Raw genomic sequence first — 19,507 nt, 5'->3', positions numbered from 1 at the left:
CCATCCTCCTCCCCAGCCCTGCACCCACAATTCTACTTTGTCTCTATGAATGTGTCTCCTCTAGGGACCTCAAATGAGTGGGATCATACGGTATTGGGATCATACTTCACTGAGCATAATGTCCTCAAGGTTCATCCATGTTGTAACGTGTGTCAGAATTTCCTTCCTTTTCGGGACTTCCCTGATGGCGCAGTGGTTAAGAATCTGCCTGCCAATGCAGGGGACATGGGTTCAATCCCTTGTCCGGGAAGATCCCACATGCCATGGAGCAACTAAGCCCATGTGCCACAACTACTGAGCCTGCGCCCTAGAGCCCGCAAGCCACAACTATTGAGCCCATGTGCCACAGCTACTGAAGCCCACGCACCTAGAGCCCGTGTTCTGCAACAAGAGAAGCCACTGCAATGAGAAGCCCACGCACCACAACGAAGAGTAGCCTCCGCTTGCCGCAACTAGAGAAAGCCCGCACACAGCAACCAATGCAGCCAAAAATAAATAAAATAAAATAAATAAATTTATATATAAAAAAGAATTTCCTTCCTTTTTAACACTGAGTAGTATTCTATTGTATGAATGGACCACATTTTCTTATCCATTCATCTGTCAATGGACACTCGGCTGCTTCCAAGTTTTAGCTATTGTGAATAATGCCAGTTTGAACATGTGTATACAGATGTCTCCTTGAGTCCCTGCTTTTAATTTTTGGTGGGTGTGTACCCAGAAGTGGAATTGCTGGATCATATTTTCCATTTTGTGAGGAACCTCCACACTGTTTTCCACACTGCCTGAACCATTTTACATTCCCACCACCAGTGCACAAGGGTTCCAATTTTTTTACATTGTCACTGAAGCTTGTTTTCTGTTTCTGTCATAGTAGCCATCCTAATGGGTGTGGGACAGTATCTCACTGTGGTTTTGCTTTGCATTTCCCTAATGATTAGTGATGTTGAGCATCTTTTCATGTGCTTGTTGGCCACGTGTGTATTTTCTTTGGAGCTGAAGCTTCTCCTTTTAAAACAGAATCAAAGAATGCCTTGCTAAGAGAAAGGCACACTTCCTGCAATTTTGGCAGAGTCCTAAACGAGTTTCTGCCAAACCAGTGGGGTTTTCCGTTTTTTTAAAATATATTTTTCCCCCCACACTGCATGGCTTGTGGGCTCTTTTTTTTTTTTTTTTTTTTAGTTTTATCTTTTCTCTCTCTCTCTCTTTCTTTAAAAATTTTATTTATTTTTGGTTGCACTGGGTCTTCATTGCTGCGTACGGGCTTTCTCTAGTTGCAGCGAGCGAGGGCTACTCTTCGTTGCGGTGCGTGGGCTTCTCATTGCGGTGGCTTCTCTTGTTGCGGAGGACAGGCTCTAGAGCACAGGCTCAGTAGTTGTGGCGCACGGGCTTAGTTGCTCTGCGGCAGGTGGGATCTTCCTGGACCAGGGATCGAACCCGTGTCCCCTGCATTGTCAGGCAGATTCCTAACCACTGCACCACCAAGGAAGACCCCAAACCAGTGGTTCTTAACCAGGGACAATTCTGCCCCTCACTGGCCAGATGACACTTGGCAATGTCTGGAGACATTTTTGGTTGTCAAGACTAGAGGAGAGGGACTTCCCTGGTGGTCCAGTGGGTAAGACTCCAAGCTCCCAATGCAGGGGGCCCAGGTTCGATCCGTGGTCGGGGAACTAGAGCCCACACGCATGCCACAACTAAAAGAGTTCACATGCTGCAACTAAAAGTTTGCATGCCACAACTAAGATTCCCTCATGCCGCAACTAAGACCTGGCACAGCCTAAATAAATAAATTCTATTTGGAAAAAAAAAAAAAAGACTCCGTGCTTTCACTGCAGGGGCCATGGGTTCAATCCCTGGTCAGGAACTAAGATCCTACATGCCATAAATAAAAAAAAATTTTTTTTAATTAAAAAAAAAAAAGGATGCTTTGTGATCTAAAGCTTAAGAAAACCTTAAAAAAAAAAAAAAGACTGGAGTAGAGTTCCACTGGTTAAATGAATCACTATTTAACTAATTTAATAAGTTAAATAAGTCAGTAGAAGCAGGGATGCTGCAAAACATCCCACAGGGCCCAGGAGCCCCTTCAATTGAGAACAATCTGGCCCCAGATGTCAGTGCGGAGGGTGAGAAGCCCTGCTCTAACCTTCTCTCTGAACATTCAGGGAACTCAGAGAGCATTTCAATTCCCTTTTCCTTTCAGGTGTAGAACACCCTGTTTCACATATTTCTGGTGACAACTGTTGTTACAGTGGAAATTCCTTTTGCATGGTGAGTACCATGTGTTTTATCTCATTTTTTTACTCTGCTGTGAGCTAATTATGAATGGAAATAAAGACAGTGTAGGGACTTCCCTGGCGGTCCAGGGGTTAGGACTCCATGCTTCCACTGCAGCGGGCACGGGTTTGATCCCTGGTCAGGGAACTAAGATCCCACATGCCATGCGGCGCAGCAAAAAAAAAAAAAAAAAAAAGTGTAAGCCTTGAGGGCTGGGATAGTGATGGACTCAGGACTCAGGCCATGCTATCTCCCAGGGTTCAGAAGAGGACTGAGAGCCCGTGGGAGGTCTCTGGGGCTCCTCAGATCATCTGGCTGACACACTGTGAATATATCCATCTGTCTCCTTTTTTTAAAACCTGTTACTTTGAAATCATTATAGATGTACAGGAAGTTGAAAAAATAATACAGAGTCCCATGTATCCCTCACCCAGTTTCCCCCAGTGGTTACATCTTACATAACTATAGTGATACAAACAGGAAATTGACATGGATACAACTGCCTAAAGTCAGAGAACCGCTATTGCCATCAAAACACTGAACTGTTTCGTGGCCCCAAAACTCTCCATACCTCTGTGCCCTGCCCTAACCCCTGGCAACCACTAACGTGTTCTCCATCTCTCTAATTTTATCATCTCAAGAATGTTGTATAAATGGGATCATTCAATATGAAACCTTTGGGGACTAGCTTTTCTCAGCAAAATTCTCAGGAGACTCATCCGATTTGTCGCATATATGTCTAGTCTGTTCTTTTCCACAGTGGTGGGTGTACCAGAATTGGGTTGTTTCCACTTTTTGGCTGGTGCAAATAAAGCCACTATAAATGTTCATGTACAGGTTTTTGTGTGGGCATAAGTTTTCATTTCTCTGGGATAAATGCCCAGGCATGTAATCACTGGCATCTGTCCTCCCTGCTTTTTTTTTTTTTTTTTTTAAATTATTTTTTAATGCTATTCTTGTCTGCTTACATTCTTTTTATGTATGTATGTATGTATGGCTGTGTTGGGTCTTCGTTTCTGTGCGAGGGCTTTCTCTAGTTGTGGCAAGCGGGGGCCACTCTTCATAGCGGTGCGGGGTCCACTCTTCATCGCGGTGCGCGGGCCTCTCACTATCGCGGCCTCTCGTTGCCAAGCACAGGCTCCAGACGCGCAGGCTCAGTAATTGTGGCTCACGGGCCGAGTTGCTCCGCGGCATGTGGGATCTTCCCAGACCAGGGCTCGAACCCGCGTCCCCTGCATTGGCAGGCAGATTCTCAACCACTGCGCCACCAGGGAAGCCCCTCCCTGCTTTTTAAATTGAGATGTAACTGACATACCACACTGTGTAAATTTAAGGTGTACAATGTGTCGATTTGCTACATTTACATGTTGCAGTATGATTACCATCCTGTCATGTCACAAAATTATCATTGCTTTTCTGTTGTGGAAACAAGATCTAGTTTCTTAGGAACTTTGAAGTTTCTAATACAGTATTGTTGTCTGTGATCACTATGCTGTGCATTAGACCTCCAGAACTGATTTCTTTGTTTAAAGAACATCTCCCCAGCCGCCCCACACCCCACCTTCTATCTCCTTTTAAGGAGACTGTTTTACGTATGTGTTCTTCCAGGATATCAGTAACTCCGTTTTTGCTTATTTGCATGGAGATCAGATATCTCAGGCCAATATCTATTTCTCAAATACCCGGGGATACAGATTTCAGAAGTATGCCCAGGAAAGACAGGTATGTTCAATTTGGTAAGAAAATGAACAAACAAACAGAAAGGTGTATCCTGTGGGATAGGAGTAATTAGCTGTCCGTGGCGAGCAAGGACTTTTCTCTCTCGAAGAGTCCAGCCGGATGGGAGGGTAGGGAAGAATTTCAGGTCAGAGCAGCTGGCCAGGGAGAGTAGGAAGTTCGGAAAGGAGACAGCACTGTTCATGGAAAAAGCTAGTGCCATAGTAAAGGCGGCACGTGGATTACGACATCAGGTACCACCAGCATCCCCATTTTACAGATGAGAGAACTGGACTGGGTTGAACATGCGTCCCCCCAAAATTCATGTCCACCCCGAAACCTCAGAATGTCACCTTCCTTGGAAATAGGATTTTTGTAGATGTAATTAGTCAAGATGAGGTTATCCTGGATTGGGGCTTAGTAAACTTAATTGCTACCCAAAGACCGTACCTCCAAATACCATCATGTTGGGGGTGCTATGGTCTGAATGTTTGTGTCCCCCCCGAAATTCATATGTTGAAATCCTAACGCCTGATGTGATGTATTAGGAGATGGGGGCCTTTGGGAGGTGCTTAGGTCATGAGGGTGGAGCCCTTATGAATGAGATTAGTGCCCTTATAAAGGAGGGCACTGTTGTTATAAGCCTCCCAGTCTATGGTATTTTGTTATAGCAGCCCTAACAGACTAAGACATGGGGTTAGGGTTTCAACCTATGAATTAGGGGAGGACACTGTATATAACAGAAATACTCCCCACCCCGACACACACACACACAACCAAATAACAGAGGCTTAAATAAGATGCTGGTCTTTCTCTCTTACCTGAAAGGTGTCTGGAGGGAGCCAGCTGGGTTGCCATGGCAATCTGTCCCACTGTCCCTAGGTTGGGGTCCTTGGCCTCATGCTCCAACTTGCCTGCTGGTGGGCACTTTGCTGACCAGCCAAAGATCAGGAATGAGGAACCTAGGCAGGAGTGAGGGACCTAGGCAGGCACCTCACAGTGTGGGTCACACCACTTCCTCTATCAGCCCAGGCAAAGCCGACTTCATTCAAAGTTCTGCCCTACATGCTATGTTTTTACAGAGGAGAAATAGATCACAATATTGTTAAAAAAAAAAAAAAAAGACTTTCCTTCCTTTTAGCTTACTGGATAATCTAGAGTTAAATTTAGAATTAAGCACACGTTTATGACTTACTTATATTTTGTTTGTTTCGTAGGCAGAACTAGTCGGGTCCTTGGGCGGGATCTTCTACTTTTACTCCCTCTCACAGGTTGGGCTGCTTCTCGTTGACCAACGGAAGGTAAGTACCTTTTGGACTGGGAAGAACCACGTCAGTGACCCTTACCACAAGCCAGGTTTTTGTCAAAACTCACACACTTAGATTTTCATATCTGAAATCCATCTAGTTTTTCATTCACCTGTCCATCCATGTATCCATCCAACCACTCATTGACCCACCTACTCATCCATCCACATATCCATCCATCAATCTATCCATTCTTCCATTTATCTATTTATCCACCCACCCACCCATCCTTCCATCTACCTACCTACTCATCCATCCATCCATCCATCCATCCATCCATTAAACTACTTATTCATTAATCCATCCATCCATCCATCCACCAACCCACCTACTCACCCATCTACTCATCCATCCACCCATCCATCCATCCGTCCTTCCATTTATCTATTTATCCATCCACCTATCTACCCACCTACTCATCCATCCATTAACCTGCTTATCCCTCCATCCATCCATCCATCCATCCACCCATCCACACATCCATTCATTCATCCATCCACTCTCCCATTCATCCATCTACTCAACCATCCATCCACCCAGCTACCTATTCATCCATGTACCCTTCCACCCAACCACACACCCACCATCCCTCTCTCCCCCCATTCATTAGCTCATTCAGGCATGCACTCAGCAATATTTAAGTAGGGTCTAGGAGGTGCTGGGCACTAAGGGACAAAATACAAGGTGTGGTGCATGTGTCACCGGTGGCACCCAAGACCATTTTAAATGCCTCATGTCAACCCTTTTGTTAACAATTATTTCCATGTGGATTCAGAAAATCGGGACATGAAAACCGTGACTTTACAGGTATCATTTAGGATGAGACTAAGTTAAGAAGAGGAATCAGTCCATGCAAAGTGCATTTGAAGAAAAAATATTAAGTCAGGCAAAGATTAAAGTACAGTCAGTACCCTTGTGTTGCAAAATTTGTAAGCAAGGTGTGCCACTCTGAAGTTTGGGGGAGACCCACGATCAGGAAGCTCCCAGAGGCTGGGCTGCTTACCTGGTGGCTGAAAGCCCCGCCCTCTAATCACACGGTGGGCCCAGCCCCCCACCCAGAGTCCCCTCAGGAGCACGCACTGCCAGGGCGCCTGGTGAATGAGACACTCCCAGACTCTGGAAATCCCAAGAATGTAGAGGTGGCTGAGGAGTCCGGCTCTGGTTACAACCTGTGCATGGTTTCCCAGGCCTGACCACAGGCAGGCACAAGGCTTTACCTGGAGGGCATGGGGGCGGAGGCTGGGGGAGCTGCCCTCCCCACTCCACATCTGGGGCACGATGCACCAGCAGGCTCTGAAGGCGTTGCGGTCAAGGACTCTTGCCTCTGGTCAGGCAGGCTCTGCGCATCTCTGCATTCCCAGCCCAGGCTTGGTCTTCAGACCTCTGACTCCTGAGGGAGGGAGGAGGGGGAAGCCTGGAGCCAATTCCCGGCTCTCTGACTCTGTACTTTTCCGTTCCTGGCCCTTCCACCTCCCGAGGCCGAGGCCGAGGCCCTGGCCCTGGGTGTTTTTTTTTTTTTTTTTTTTTTTGCTTGTTTGTTTGTTTTTGTTTTTTTGGCCACACCATGCGGCATGCGAGATCTTAGTTCCCCAACCAGACCAGGGATCGAACCGTGCACCCTGCAGTAGAAGCACGGATTCCTAACCACCGGGCCGTCAGGGAAGTCCCTGCAGGCGTCTTTTGATTGGGGCTCCCCACACAGGGAAATGAACCCCACCCCTGCGCTGACCCAGGGGACCCTCCGCGGTTCCGTTGGGGAGGGACGGACAGGGGCCCTTGACGTTTTCTCCGGCCTGGGCTCTTAGCCCACCGCAGTGAGCAATTAAAAGCGGAATGCACTCTAGCGTTTGGCTTGTTGTCTTAATTGGCTACTCGGACCCCTGGCAGCTCAGCTGAGATGCCTCTCAGGCTCCAGGGACGGGCAGGCGGCCAATGCATCGCTGAGCAGGCGTGGGCTGGGGGCTGCGGACTCACATTCACGGTCCCTTAGCGCGTAGTGAGGGTGGGTGGGTCTGGCCCCTGCGGCCGCGGTGGGGGCGGGGCGGGGCGAGTCACGGTCAGCAGCCCGTGCACGCTCCGCCCTCGCCCTGACCGCTAAGCTTCTCAACTCGCCCCAGGAGGCACTTAGAAAGCAACCCAGGGAACTCCCTGGCGGTCCAGTGGTTAGGACTCGGCACTTTCACTGCAGGGGCCACGGGTTCGATCCCTGGTCGGGGAACTAGGATCCTGCAAACCAAGTACACCTGCTGCAAACTCGGAGGCACTCGGCAAGCCATCCTGCAGAAAATCTCTCCCTCCGCCACGGTGCATCTTCTCGAAAACGGATGCCGGTGTCTTGGTGGGACTCACTTATGAACCAATGTCAGTGTTGGGGGTTTTTTTATATATAAATTTATTTTATTTATTTACTTATTTTTGGCTGCGTTGGGTCTTCGTTGCTGCACGTGGGCTTTCTCTAGTTGAGGAGAGCGGAGCTACTCTTCGTTGCGGTGCACGGGCTTCTCATTGCAGTGGCTTCTCTTGTTGCGGAGCACGGGCTCTAGGTGCACAGGCTTCAGTAGTTGTGGCACGCGGGCTCAGTAGTTGTGGCTCACAGGCTCTAGAGCGCATGCTCAGTAGTTGTGGTGCATAGGCTTAGTTGCTCCGCGGTATGTGGGATCTTCCTGGACCAGGGCTCAAACCCGTGTCCCCTGCATTGGCAGGCAGATTCTTAACCACTGTGCCAGCAGGAAAGCCCCAAGTGTTGGTGTTTTTTCGTTTTTTGTTTTTAATTTTATTTATTTTTGGCTTCGTTGCTTCACGTGGGCTTTCTCTAGTTGCGGCGAGCGGGGGCTACTCTTCGTTGCGGTGCGTGGGCTTCTCATTGCGGTGGCTTCTCTTGTTGTGGAGCACGGGCTCTAGGCGCATGGGCTTCAGTAGTTGTGGCACGGGGGCTCAGTAGTTGTGGTGCACGGGCTTAGTTGCTCCGCGGCATGTGGGATCTTTCCGGACCAGGGCTCGAACCCGTGTCCCCTGCATTGGCAGGCAGATTCTTAACCACTGTGCCAGCAGGGAAACCCCAAGTGTTGGTGTTTTTTCGTTTCTTGTTTTTAATTTTATTTATTTTTGGCTTCGTTGCTTCACGTGGGCTTTCTCTAGTTGCGGCGAGCGGGGGCTACTCTTCGTTGCGGTGCGTGGGCTTCTCATTGCGGTGGCTTCTCTTGTTGTGGAGCACGGGCTCTAGGCGCATGGGCTTCAGTAGTTGTGGCATGGGGGCTCAGTAGTTGTGGTGCACGGGCTTAGTTGCTCCGCGGCATGTGGGATCTTTCCAGACCAGGGCTCGAACCCGTGTCCCCTGCATTGGCAGGCGGGTTTCTAACCACTGCGCCACCAGGGAAGCCCCAGTGTTGGATTTTTTAATTCCATCCTTGTGTAGTGCTGTCAGAGGTCTTCCGTAAAGAACAGATGATAGAAAAGAATCTGAAAAAGAATTTATATATAACTGAATCACTTTGCTATACACCAGAAACTATTGCAACATTGTAAATCAACTATACTTTAATTAAAAAAGGAAAAAAAAAGAGCAGATGAGAACTTTGAGAACCACAGAGAGTAATTTAGACTTTACTTAAGAGCCAGCCCTTAGAGGGTCACAAGACACAAAACGCTGTTAGGAAAAGAATGGGGGGGGGAGGGCGCAGGTGCAGAATTCCCTGGTGGTCCAGCGGTTAGGACTCTGCGCTTTCACTGCCAGGGCCCAGGTTTGATCCCTGATCGTGGAATTAAGATCCTGTAAGCCACAGGGCATGGCCAAAAAAAAGAAAAGTATCTGGGGACCAGCCCTGGGAAATCAGCTTGAATAATAATGCAGGTACAAGGGCACCAACGTGGGCATGGCAGAGCAGAAGGAGAGAGAGAGAGAGCTGGGCTCTCAGCACCGCGGGGGTGTCCTCTGTCGTGAGGGCCCATCCCGGGTGCTGTGGGGTGTAGAGCAGCCACGCTGCCCCCACTCATTCGATACCAGGAGCCCCGCAAGTCACGACATCCACAGATGAGCCCAGACTCTGTCCAGTGTCCCCTGGGGGCAGAATCACCCCAAGCTGAGAACCACCGGACTAGGTAATAAGGTCTGAAGAAAGTTCCAGCGACAAAGCACATGGACTCACATAGTTCTATGGTGGTCATTTCTTTTCTTGCTCAAGATTCAATATTCTTCTCTCAGGCCATGTTCGGCTACTCAGACCACCCCCTGAACCGCAGTTTCGGGCTGCCCTTTGACTACAACGGGACCCTTGACGTCCTCATTGCCCCGGGCCAGAAAGGCATCCTGATCTTCTGGTTTGAGAAAAGCCTGCTGGTTTCCCGTAACGCAGGTGAGCGAGGCCCAGGCTCAGGGCGGGGCAAGCACAAGCGGTCATTTTTTCTCTCCCCTGACCTGAGTGGATGAGGACAAGCCCACTGTCACTTTGCCATCCTCACTTCAACCCCCCAACCCCCATTTTCCTCCTCCTGGGATATTTAGGCCCTGTAGGCAGGTTCTGAAAGTCACTGGACGCCTAGGGCAGAGGGGCCAAGTCCAGGAACTGCAGATCTTGTTTTGAGGCCTAGGCACATGAGCCCCAGCCTACCAGCCCGAGTAAGGAGAAGAGCAAAAGGCAGCCCCCCAGGAGGAGGTGCTGTCAGGGACCTCTGGGCACAACAGTGGCTGCCAGAGCACTCACAATTGCAGCACGCCTCCTAGTACCAGTCAGGCCACCTGAACACAGCTGTTTCCTTCCAATGCAAGAAAAGGGCTTAGGGCTGGCCTGGCCATGGTGGGGTGGGGGGCATTCCAGAAAGAAAGTTCTGCCTGATTACATGTTACCTGTAGAGTAAAAGGCATCCTGCAGTTCACCTGGTATCCAGTCCATTCCTCAGAGCTCTCACATCAAGAAGATTGGGGGGGTGGGTGTTGCATTTTCTTAAACCTAATGTATTCTGTGTAAAGTTTTACAGCATTGCATCTCACGGCTGCATTTTCCTTGATTCTTTATCATCTGAGTTGTAAACCGAGGGGCCAGGTGGGCAGCGGGGGATCCCCTTCCTAATACGTGCACATGTCTCGCGATTTGCCCTGTTGTCTCCTAGGTCAGCTGGTCAACCCTGTCCAAGTGCGAGAAGGACAACACATCTTGTATTCTTCCATCTCTGAAGCCAACATCACCATCCACAGCGTCGCTGCCAGTGCGTGCCCGACCTGTCGGTAGCTTTCTAGAAGCGCTTTAGACCTGACTTATTCACCTCTGACCCCCTAGATCCAGCCTGGCCAAAACAGAAACAAAACACGGTTATTACACATTCTGGAACTCAGAGCAGAAACTTTTGTGCCCTTTCACAATGAAATGAAATGTCAGTTGGATAGCGTTTGCTGGGGCTGCTCTAACAAAGCACCCCAAACTGGGCAAATTAGAACAACAGACATTTACTGTCTCCCAGTTCTGGAGGCCAGAAGTCTGAGATCAAGGTGTCGGCAGGGCCAGTTCCTTCGGCGGCCTCTCCCCTCGGCTTGCAGACGGCCATCTTCCCCTTGTGCCTTCCCATCATCTTCCCTCTGTGTCCAAATTTCCCCTTTTTACAAGGACGCCAGTCCTATTGCATTAGGGCCAACCCAAATGACCTCACCTTAACCGTATCATCTCTGTAAAGACCCTGGCTTCAAATCAGGCCACATCCTGGGGAGGTCCTGGGGGTTAGGGCTTCAAAATATCTTGTTTGGAAGGGACACAATTCAGCCCATGACAGATGGCATCCCTAGGAGTTCTTTGCCAGTGAATTGTTGTCCTGCTGCTGGTTCAGTCAGGTAAAATGAAACCCACCAGTGTAATTTTGCTCCTCACTATTTGAGGCAAATAGTGCAGCAAACTGTGGAGTCATGTGACCTTTCTTTTTTTTTTTGGCCATGCAGCACGGCATGTGGGATCGTCCCTGTCCAGGGATTGAACCCCTACCCACTGCAGTGGAAGCACGGAGTCTTAACCACTGGACCACCAGCGAAGTCCCCGTGTAATTTTTTAAAAATATTTATTTATTTTTTTATTTGGTTGCACCGGGTCTTAGTTGTGGCAGGCAGGCTCCTTAGTTGTGGCTCACAGTTTCCTTAGTTGTGGCATGCGAACTCTCAGTTGCAGCATGCATGTGGGATCTAGTCCCCTGACCAGGGATCGAACCCGGGACCCCTGCATTGGAAGCACAGGGTCTCATCCACTGCGACACCAGGGAAGTCCCACCCCTGTAACTTTTTTTTTTTTTTAATTAATTAATTTATTTATTTATTTATTTGTTTATTTATTTTTGGCTGTGCTGGGTCTTCGGTTCGTGCGAGGGCTTTCTCCAGTTGCGGCAAGTGGGGGCCACTCTTCATCGCGGTGCGGGGACCGCTCTTCATCGCGGTGCGCGGGCCTCTCACCATCGCGGCCCCTCCTGCTGCGGGGCACAGGCTCCAGACGCGCAGGCTCAGCAGCCGTGGCTCACGGGCCCAGCCGCTCCGCGGCATGTGGGATCTTCCCAGACCAGGGCTCGAACCCGTGTCTCCTGCATTAGCAGGCAGATTCTCAACCACTGCGCCACCAGGGAAGCCCCCCTGTAACTTTTAAGATCCCATATTTCCCTGTTTGCCCATCACTGAGTTACCTCCTACTGTCTATGTCCATTTATCTGTTAAACGTTAATTTATCATGATAGAAAGTAATGATATAAAAGTAATTTATAATTATGCCAGTGATGCATGGTCCTTTAAAAGTTTTTTTAAAAAAAACATTACAACTATAACTAAAGTCCTTTTGACCAGCTTTTTTTTTTTTTTTTTAATTTAGGGAAGGCTCTTTTATTTATTTATTTATTTTTATATTTATTTTTGGCTGTGTTGGGTCTTCGTCTCTGTGCCAGGGCTTCCTCCAGCTGCAGCAAGTGGGGGCCACTCTTCATCGCGGTGCGCGGGGCTCTCACTATCGCGGCCTCTCTTGTCGCGGAGCACAGGCTCCAGACGCGCAGGCTCAGTAATTGTGGTGCACGGGCTTAGTTGCTCCGCGGCATGTGGGATCTTCCTAGACCAGGGCTCGAACCCGTGTCCCCTGCATTACCAGGCGGATTCTCAACCACTGCGCCACCAGGGAAGCCCTGACCAGCTTTTTGGATCCAGGCCCCTCTTTGGCTTCCTAAAGGTCATCACTGTTAGGAATCTGGAAAGTAGCTTTTTAGCCAGTTGAAAGCCTCACAACATGTATTAAATATGGACCTGCTGAAAATGCACAGCGCCATCTGTGTAGCTTGTTGTGGTTGCCTTTTTTTTTCCCCTTTTTTCCCCATTTTTTCTTTTCATTTATTGAAATAGAGTTGATATACACTATTATATTAGTTTCAGGTGTACTACATAGTGATTTGACATTTGCCTACATTATGAAGTGATGAGTCGCAAGGATGTAATATACAGCATAAGGAATATGGTTAATATTATTGTAATAACTTGGGAGGGGGATAGATGTGGTGGTTGCTTTTTATGTAAATGGTATCGTATTATCGTGTGAGTCATTCTACTGTTTGCCTTTTCCATTACCCATCATTTTCTTTTTTATTGTGGTAACAACACTTAACATGAGATCTACCCTCTGAACACATTTTAAAGTGCGCAGTACAGTTTTAAGTATAGGTACAATGTTGTCCAGCCAATCTCTAGAATATATTCGTCGTGTGTAACTGAAACTCTGCCCCATTAAACAGGAACTCCCCGTCCCCCTCCCCCAGCCCCTGGCCCCCACCATCCTACTTCTTGTCTCTATGGATGTGACTCCTCTAGGGACCTCCTGTGAGTGGGACCACACAGTATTTGTCCTTTCCAATTTCCGCACATCCTCACCCACACTTGGCTTTCTGTCTTTTTTACTAGGGCCGTCCTAGTGGCTGTGAAGTGGTATCTCACTGTGGCCTCGATTTGCATTTCCCTACTGACTAATGACGTTGAGGGTCTCTTCACGTGCTTATTGGCCATTTGTATATCTTTTCTGGAGAAATGTCCATTTAGACCTTTTGCTTATTTTTTAATTGGGCTGTTGGTCTTTTTATTACTGAATTATTATATATTCTGGATACAAGTCCTTTATCAGAGATGGGATGAGAATATATATCAGAGATATATTCTCTCCCATTCTATGGGTTGTCTTCCCCTCCTTTTTTTTTTTTTTTAAACCATGAGTACACATCACTTCCCATGTCTAGAATCTTTAATGGTTCCTTATTTTCTTTTTTTTAATTTTTTTTTTAATTAATTAATTTATTTTTTGGCTGTGTTGGGTCTTCGTTTCTGTGTGAGGGCTTTCTCCAGTTGTGGCAAGTGGGGGCTGCTCTTCATCACGGTGCGCGGGCCTCTCACTATCGCGGCCTCTCTTGTTGCGGAGCACAGGCTCCAGATGCGCAGGCTCAGTAGTTGTGGCTCACGGGCCTAGTTGCTCCGTGGCATGTGGGATCTTCCCAGACCAGGGCTCGAACCCGTGTCCCCTGCATTGGCAGGCAGATTCTCAACCACTGCACCACCAGGGAAGCCCCTTAATTTTTTAATTTTAATTTTTTTTATTGAAGTATATAGTTGATTTAGAATGTTTCAGGTGTACAGCAAAGTGATTCAGTTTCATATCTATATATAAAACTGAATATATATATTCTTTTTCAGATTCTTTTCCATTATAGGTTATTATAATATATTGAGTATAGTTCCCTGTACTATACAATAGGTCCTTGTTGATTATTTTATATATAGTAGTGTATATCTGTTAATCCCAAATTCCTAATTTATCCCTCCCCCTTTTCCCCTTTGGTAACCATAAGTTTGTTCTCTATGTCTGTGAGTCTATTTCTATTTTGTAAATAAGTTCATTAGTATCATTTTTTTAGATTCCACATGTAAATGGTATCATATGATATTTGTCTTTCTCTGACTTACTTCACTTAATATGATCATCTCTAGGTCCATCCATGTTGCTGCGAATGGCATTATTTCATTCCTTTTTCATGGCTGAGTAATATTCCATTGTATATACATATACGACATCTTCTTTGTTCATTCATCTGTTGATGGATATTTAGGTTGCTTCCATGTCTTGACTGCTGCAAATAGTGAACATTGGGGTGCATGTATCTTTCTGAATTAGCGTTTCCACCTTTTCTGGATATATGGCCAGGAGTGGGATTGCTGGATTGGTTCCTTATGTTCTAAAGAATAGAGTCCAAACTTGCAAGGATTGCATTCAGGTTTGTGTATCTGGAATCTCATCCCATGGCTTACCGCTGCCCTGAGGGATCCCTTTTCTCCATCTAACCGCTGGCTCTCAACCTGGGGACACTGGGCAGTGTCTGGAGGCATGTGTAGTCGTCAGGACTCGGGGGGCTCCTGGTATCTTCTGGGTGGAGGCTGGGATGCTGCTCCACACCCCACTGTGGCCACGACGGCTCCGCCACGAAGAACCATCCTGCCCCAGGTGTCAGTAGAGCCCCAAACCTTGCTGCTTCTGAAAACTTCCTTGTCTTTTTTATTTTATTTATTTTTGTTTGATTGATTGATTGATTGAATGACTGACCGTTTTGGCTGTGTCAGCTCTTCGTTGCGGCACGCGGGATCTTGCATTGCGGCGCGCAGCCTCCAGAGCGCGTGGGCTCTGTGGTTTGTGGCACTCAGACTCTCTAGTTGAGGCGTGCGAGCTCTGTAGTTGTGGCACGCAGGCTTAGTTGCCCCACGGCCTGTGGGATCTTAGTTCCCCCACGGCCTGTGGGATCTTAGTTCCCTGACCAGGGATCGAACCCACATCCCATGCGTTGGAAGGCAGATTCTTTACCACTGGACCACCAGGGAAGTCCCTGTCTTTTTTAAACAGAATAAAAATGTACATTGGATCTTGCCATCCCCTCTCATAAGACCTTTTAATGATGTCTTGCATTCCTTGGAACTCTGTATCTGCCAAAGACTGGAAACAACCTCAGTGTCCATCAGTGGAGCACTGGTTAAATAAGTTATGGTTCATCCAGGCACCAGAATGCCAATGGGCCAAGTACACTCATGTACATGGAAGGAAAGAAAAATATATTTCAACTATACTTCAATTTAAAAATAAATAAATAAATAAACTGAACTTGTACTATCAAAAAAAAAAAAAGAGAAAAAAATATAAAGCAGGGCTTCCCTGGTGGCGCAGTGGTTGAGAATCTGCCTGCCAATGCAGGGGACACGGGTTCGAGCCCTGGTCTGGGAAGATCCCACATGCCGCGGAGCAACTAGGCCCCTGAGCCACAACTACTGAGCCTGCGCATCTGGAGCCTGTGCTCCTCAACAAAAGAGGCTGCCACAGTGAGAGGCCCGCACACCGCGATGAAGAGTGGCCCCCGCTCGCCACAACTAGAGAAAGCCCTCGCACAGAAATGAAGACCCAACATGCCAAAAATTAATTAATTAATTAATTAATTAAAATATATATATATATAAAAAGCAGCTTTAAGGGTCCCAGAATATAATCCCCACATATATAAAACTACTGGAAAGGATGTTTACTAAAATACTAACAGTCATTACCTACAACAGGGGTCAGCAAACCATGGCCCGTGGGCCAATTCCAGCCCACCACTTGTTTTTTTTAAATAAAGTTTTATTGGCACATAGTTCCACCTATCCATTTACAAGTTATCCATAAGCTGCTTTTGCAGGGTCCAATACTTGTAACAGACATCACATGACCAGCAAAACAGAAAATCCTTATCATCTCGTCCTTTTTCTCCTTTTATTTATTTGTTTGTTTTTTTTTTATTTATTTATTTTGGCTGTGTTGGGTCTTCGTTGCTGCACATGGGCTTTGTCTAGTTGTAGCGAGTGGGGGCTACTCTTCGTTGCGGTGCGTGGGCTTCTCATTGTGGTGGCTTCTCTTGTCGCGGAGCACGGGCTCTAGGCGCGCGGGCTTCAGTAGTTGTGGCACACGGGCTCAGCAGTTGTGGTGCACGGGCTTAGTTGCTCTGTGGCATGTGGGGATCTTCCCAGACCAGTGCTCGATCCCATGTCCCCTGCATTGGCAGGAAGATTCTTAACCACTGCACCACCAGGGAAGTCCCCATCTCGTCCTTTAAAGAAGAAATTTGCTGACCCCCGGTCTGTATGATGGAATTTGGGGTAATTTTCTAATTTTAATATTTAATATATTTTATATTTTTGTCCATGGAAACAACCCTTGTTTCAATTTTTGTTCTGTCTTGTTTGGTTTTCCCTAGATGAAAATGAACTGGCCGTTTTAACTCAGGAGAATCATTTATACTATGGTAGCCTGGGAATCCTGTCAAGTTCTCTAATCAAAGTAGGTAAAATCCCGGTGCTACCTGGTTGGTAAGAAATAACGGTCTTCCTCTCAAATGTCTGATCCTTTTTCTTTTTTTTCTTTTGTCTGATCCTTTTTCTGAAGAAATTGCTCTAGTTATTAAAATAGTAATAATATTTTTAATGGCAATAGTGATAATATAACAGTAACTTTAATTAATTTTACAACTGAAGAGTAGGTGCCTCAACAAAGTGTACTTATGACTTTGCTTGGTTTTTTGGTTTCTTAGGGTTTGGTTTTTTTTTTTTTTTTTTTGGTCTACCTTCTTTAAATATGAATCATAAGAAAAAGGTTAAATCCTCAAAAAAGAATGAGAATGAGCTGACCTCAGAAGTCATTTTTCTCTTAGTTTGCAGACCAAAACATCTGGTCCAAAGAGGCCGTCCTCATGTTCACTGACGTGGGGATGCTTGAAATACTGACCCCGCTTCCTGACTCAATCTCTCCAGCTTTTGATTTCCAGAAGTGCCCTGTGAACATCCAGGCGATTCTCATGGATCCCCAACTCCAAGTTGATGTCTGCAAAGTATGTGGTCGTGACTCTGTGGATTAATTTCCAGAAAGATGTTAGAGTGTCCATTTCCAAAGGGCCTTTGAGTCCATGGTGATCAGTGAAATGAAAAAAAAAGAAAGGCAACTGTGCCATGTACAGTTTATCAATAAAACACACTTTGTCTAAAACATCCTTTTATGAGATGATGGTGCTAATAGATGGGAACAGGTTTTTTTCTTATTTTCTTTACTTGCCACAGTAAAAATGTCAATCCCCAGCCCTGAGCATTTTCCTGTGGGTCTTTGAAATCACGTGTCTGGCGAGTCTGGGAATTGCTGGTTTTATGCAAAGTGCAGGAAAACGAAAGAAAGAGAGAATGAGAGGGCTTCCCTGGTGGCGCAGTGGTTGAGAATCTGCCTGCCAATGCAGGGGACACGGGTTCGAGCCCTGGTCTGGGAAGATCCCACATGCCACGGAGCGACTGGGCCCGTGAGCCACAACTACTGAGCCTGCGCGTCTGGAGCCTGTGCTCCGCAACAAGAGAGGCCGCGATAGTGAGAGGCCCACGCACCGCGATGAAGAGTGGCCCCCACTTGCCGCAACTGGAGAAAGCCCTCGCACAGAAACAGACCCAACACAGCCAAAAATAAATAAATAAATTTAAAAAAAAAAAGAGAGAGAGAATGAGAGACAGAGAAAGGAAGCAACAGCAAGGCTTTTATGCAAGTATTTGGCCACTGAAACTGTTCTGAGAAAGATGGCGTTAGCAAGTAGTGTTTCCCCACCAAAAAAGACAAAGCGACTATTTAGCATATCAAGATCCTATGGATGAAAGCTGAAATAGTTGTGAGTCACAAAAATAACACAGTATTGGATAATGAGCTACAGTATAAAATAAATATACACAAGTCCATACCAATGTAAATAAATGACTGAATAAATAAAGGGATGGGAGACACCTCTCCATCACAGAAGAGTTCCAAATAACATAAGTACATACTCTCCCCTCCAGGAGGTGGCATTGAATGCCCCCTGCCTGAGTGTGGACTGGCCTTAGCGATTTGCTTTTAAAGAATAGAGTCTGGACGGGGTAAATAGCCTGGCAGACGCCGCCTTCACCAGGAGACCAGGATGCACACAGGCAATCATGAGTCCTGTTGCCAGGACAGGACGTTTCAGTTAATCTTGTCATTCCTTGCCAACCCCAGACCTGGAATCAGAAGCAACTTACTGGTTCCCCTCCTAGCACGGCAGGCAACCAACCCACTGTCTTAAAAATGGGATAAATAAAAGGCACGATGCAAGCATTTCTCCTCCTCTCCTTCACACCCTTCTACTGGGTCAGCAAATAGCACAGGGAAAGGGTCTCTTTATAAAATTACTCCAGTGAATATATGAAAACAAAATGATAAGGTATCGCCCTGTGGCAACCCCAGCGTCAGAAAAGAGAGACAGCGGGCCGTTACATGCCACCTATGGAATATCAATCACCCGCTGGGTCTTGCCAACTCGATCCCACCCTAATCTGATGGATCCAGCCACCAATCTGCCAAAAAGGCAGAGCACATAGGAACGTGTGTCCATCTGCCCCAGGAAAATCCAGACGGTGGGAAATCTACAGGTCCCACGGTCTGGGTTCTTCAAAGATGTCTAGAAATGAAAAGGAAGGGGATGGAGGGGACGCTGTGGATTGAAAGAGACTTAAAAAGACAAAATGTTTGCAAACAGAAAAATTATATCATCTAGGAATGCACGCTTGGCAATAATTCTAGGAAGAAACGCAAGCAAGGAGGCAATTACTGCAGAAGTCAGGCGGGGAGTGGAGGGGCCAGGGTACTTCTGGAGAGAAGAGGGGCTGTGTCCGGGGGGTGGGGCGGAACCTTGAGGGTCTTCTGCGGGTGCAGGGTCTAGCGGGGAAGACAGTGGCTTGAGTGACAGCCCAGGCTGCTGCACCCTAGAGACTGGAAGGTTCCATCCCTGGGGAACCCCCTCCTGCCACTGACCACTTGCCCTGTAGTTTGGGGAACAGAGGCTTGATTTGATTGATTGAATGATTGACTGATGGATTTTTTTTTTCATTTCTAACTAGGTGGAACTTCTGCAGGGAGAATTTGAAAATAAAATGTATACCATTGATATGAACAGTGAGCTGGAGTTGACGGCCCTCATGATACCCCGGCCCAGCACATCACCAGTCCCACTAGTGAGGACGCTTTATCTGCTTGACAAGTGTTGCTGATACCCGGCATCCCTAGCACCCTTGGCCTCACGTCCTGTGCCCACAATTCCCAGGCTCTGGAAATTCCCTGGCAACCTCCCGGAAGAAACACTCACTCAGGAAGCCCCCTAGAAAC

General features: G+C 47.2%; 1 protein-coding gene across 1 annotated transcript in view; it reads left to right on the top strand.

Annotated features, from left to right (window-relative positions):
- CATSPERD (cation channel sperm associated auxiliary subunit delta) overlaps window positions 1–19,507 on the top strand; it is a 45,962-nt gene that overhangs the window by 7,751 nt on the left and 18,704 nt on the right. Inside the window, exons 6-13 of the mRNA XM_057540470.1 lie at window positions 2,204–2,271; window positions 3,886–3,999; window positions 5,211–5,294; window positions 9,502–9,652; window positions 10,407–10,502; window positions 16,557–16,639; window positions 17,010–17,186; window positions 19,243–19,356. Coding sequence (XP_057396453.1) covers window positions 2,204–2,271; window positions 3,886–3,999; window positions 5,211–5,294; window positions 9,502–9,652; window positions 10,407–10,502; window positions 16,557–16,639; window positions 17,010–17,186; window positions 19,243–19,356 — 887 coding nt within the window. The remainder of the gene's footprint in view (window positions 1–2,203; window positions 2,272–3,885; window positions 4,000–5,210; window positions 5,295–9,501; window positions 9,653–10,406; window positions 10,503–16,556; window positions 16,640–17,009; window positions 17,187–19,242; window positions 19,357–19,507) is intronic.

This window comes from Balaenoptera acutorostrata, chromosome 2 (genome assembly GCF_949987535.1).
Source record: "Balaenoptera acutorostrata chromosome 2, mBalAcu1.1, whole genome shotgun sequence".
NCBI lineage: Eukaryota > Metazoa > Chordata > Mammalia > Artiodactyla > Balaenopteridae > Balaenoptera > Balaenoptera acutorostrata.
The sequence above is the reverse complement of the archived record's forward strand: the minus strand, read 5'-3'. Positions and strand labels throughout refer to the sequence as shown.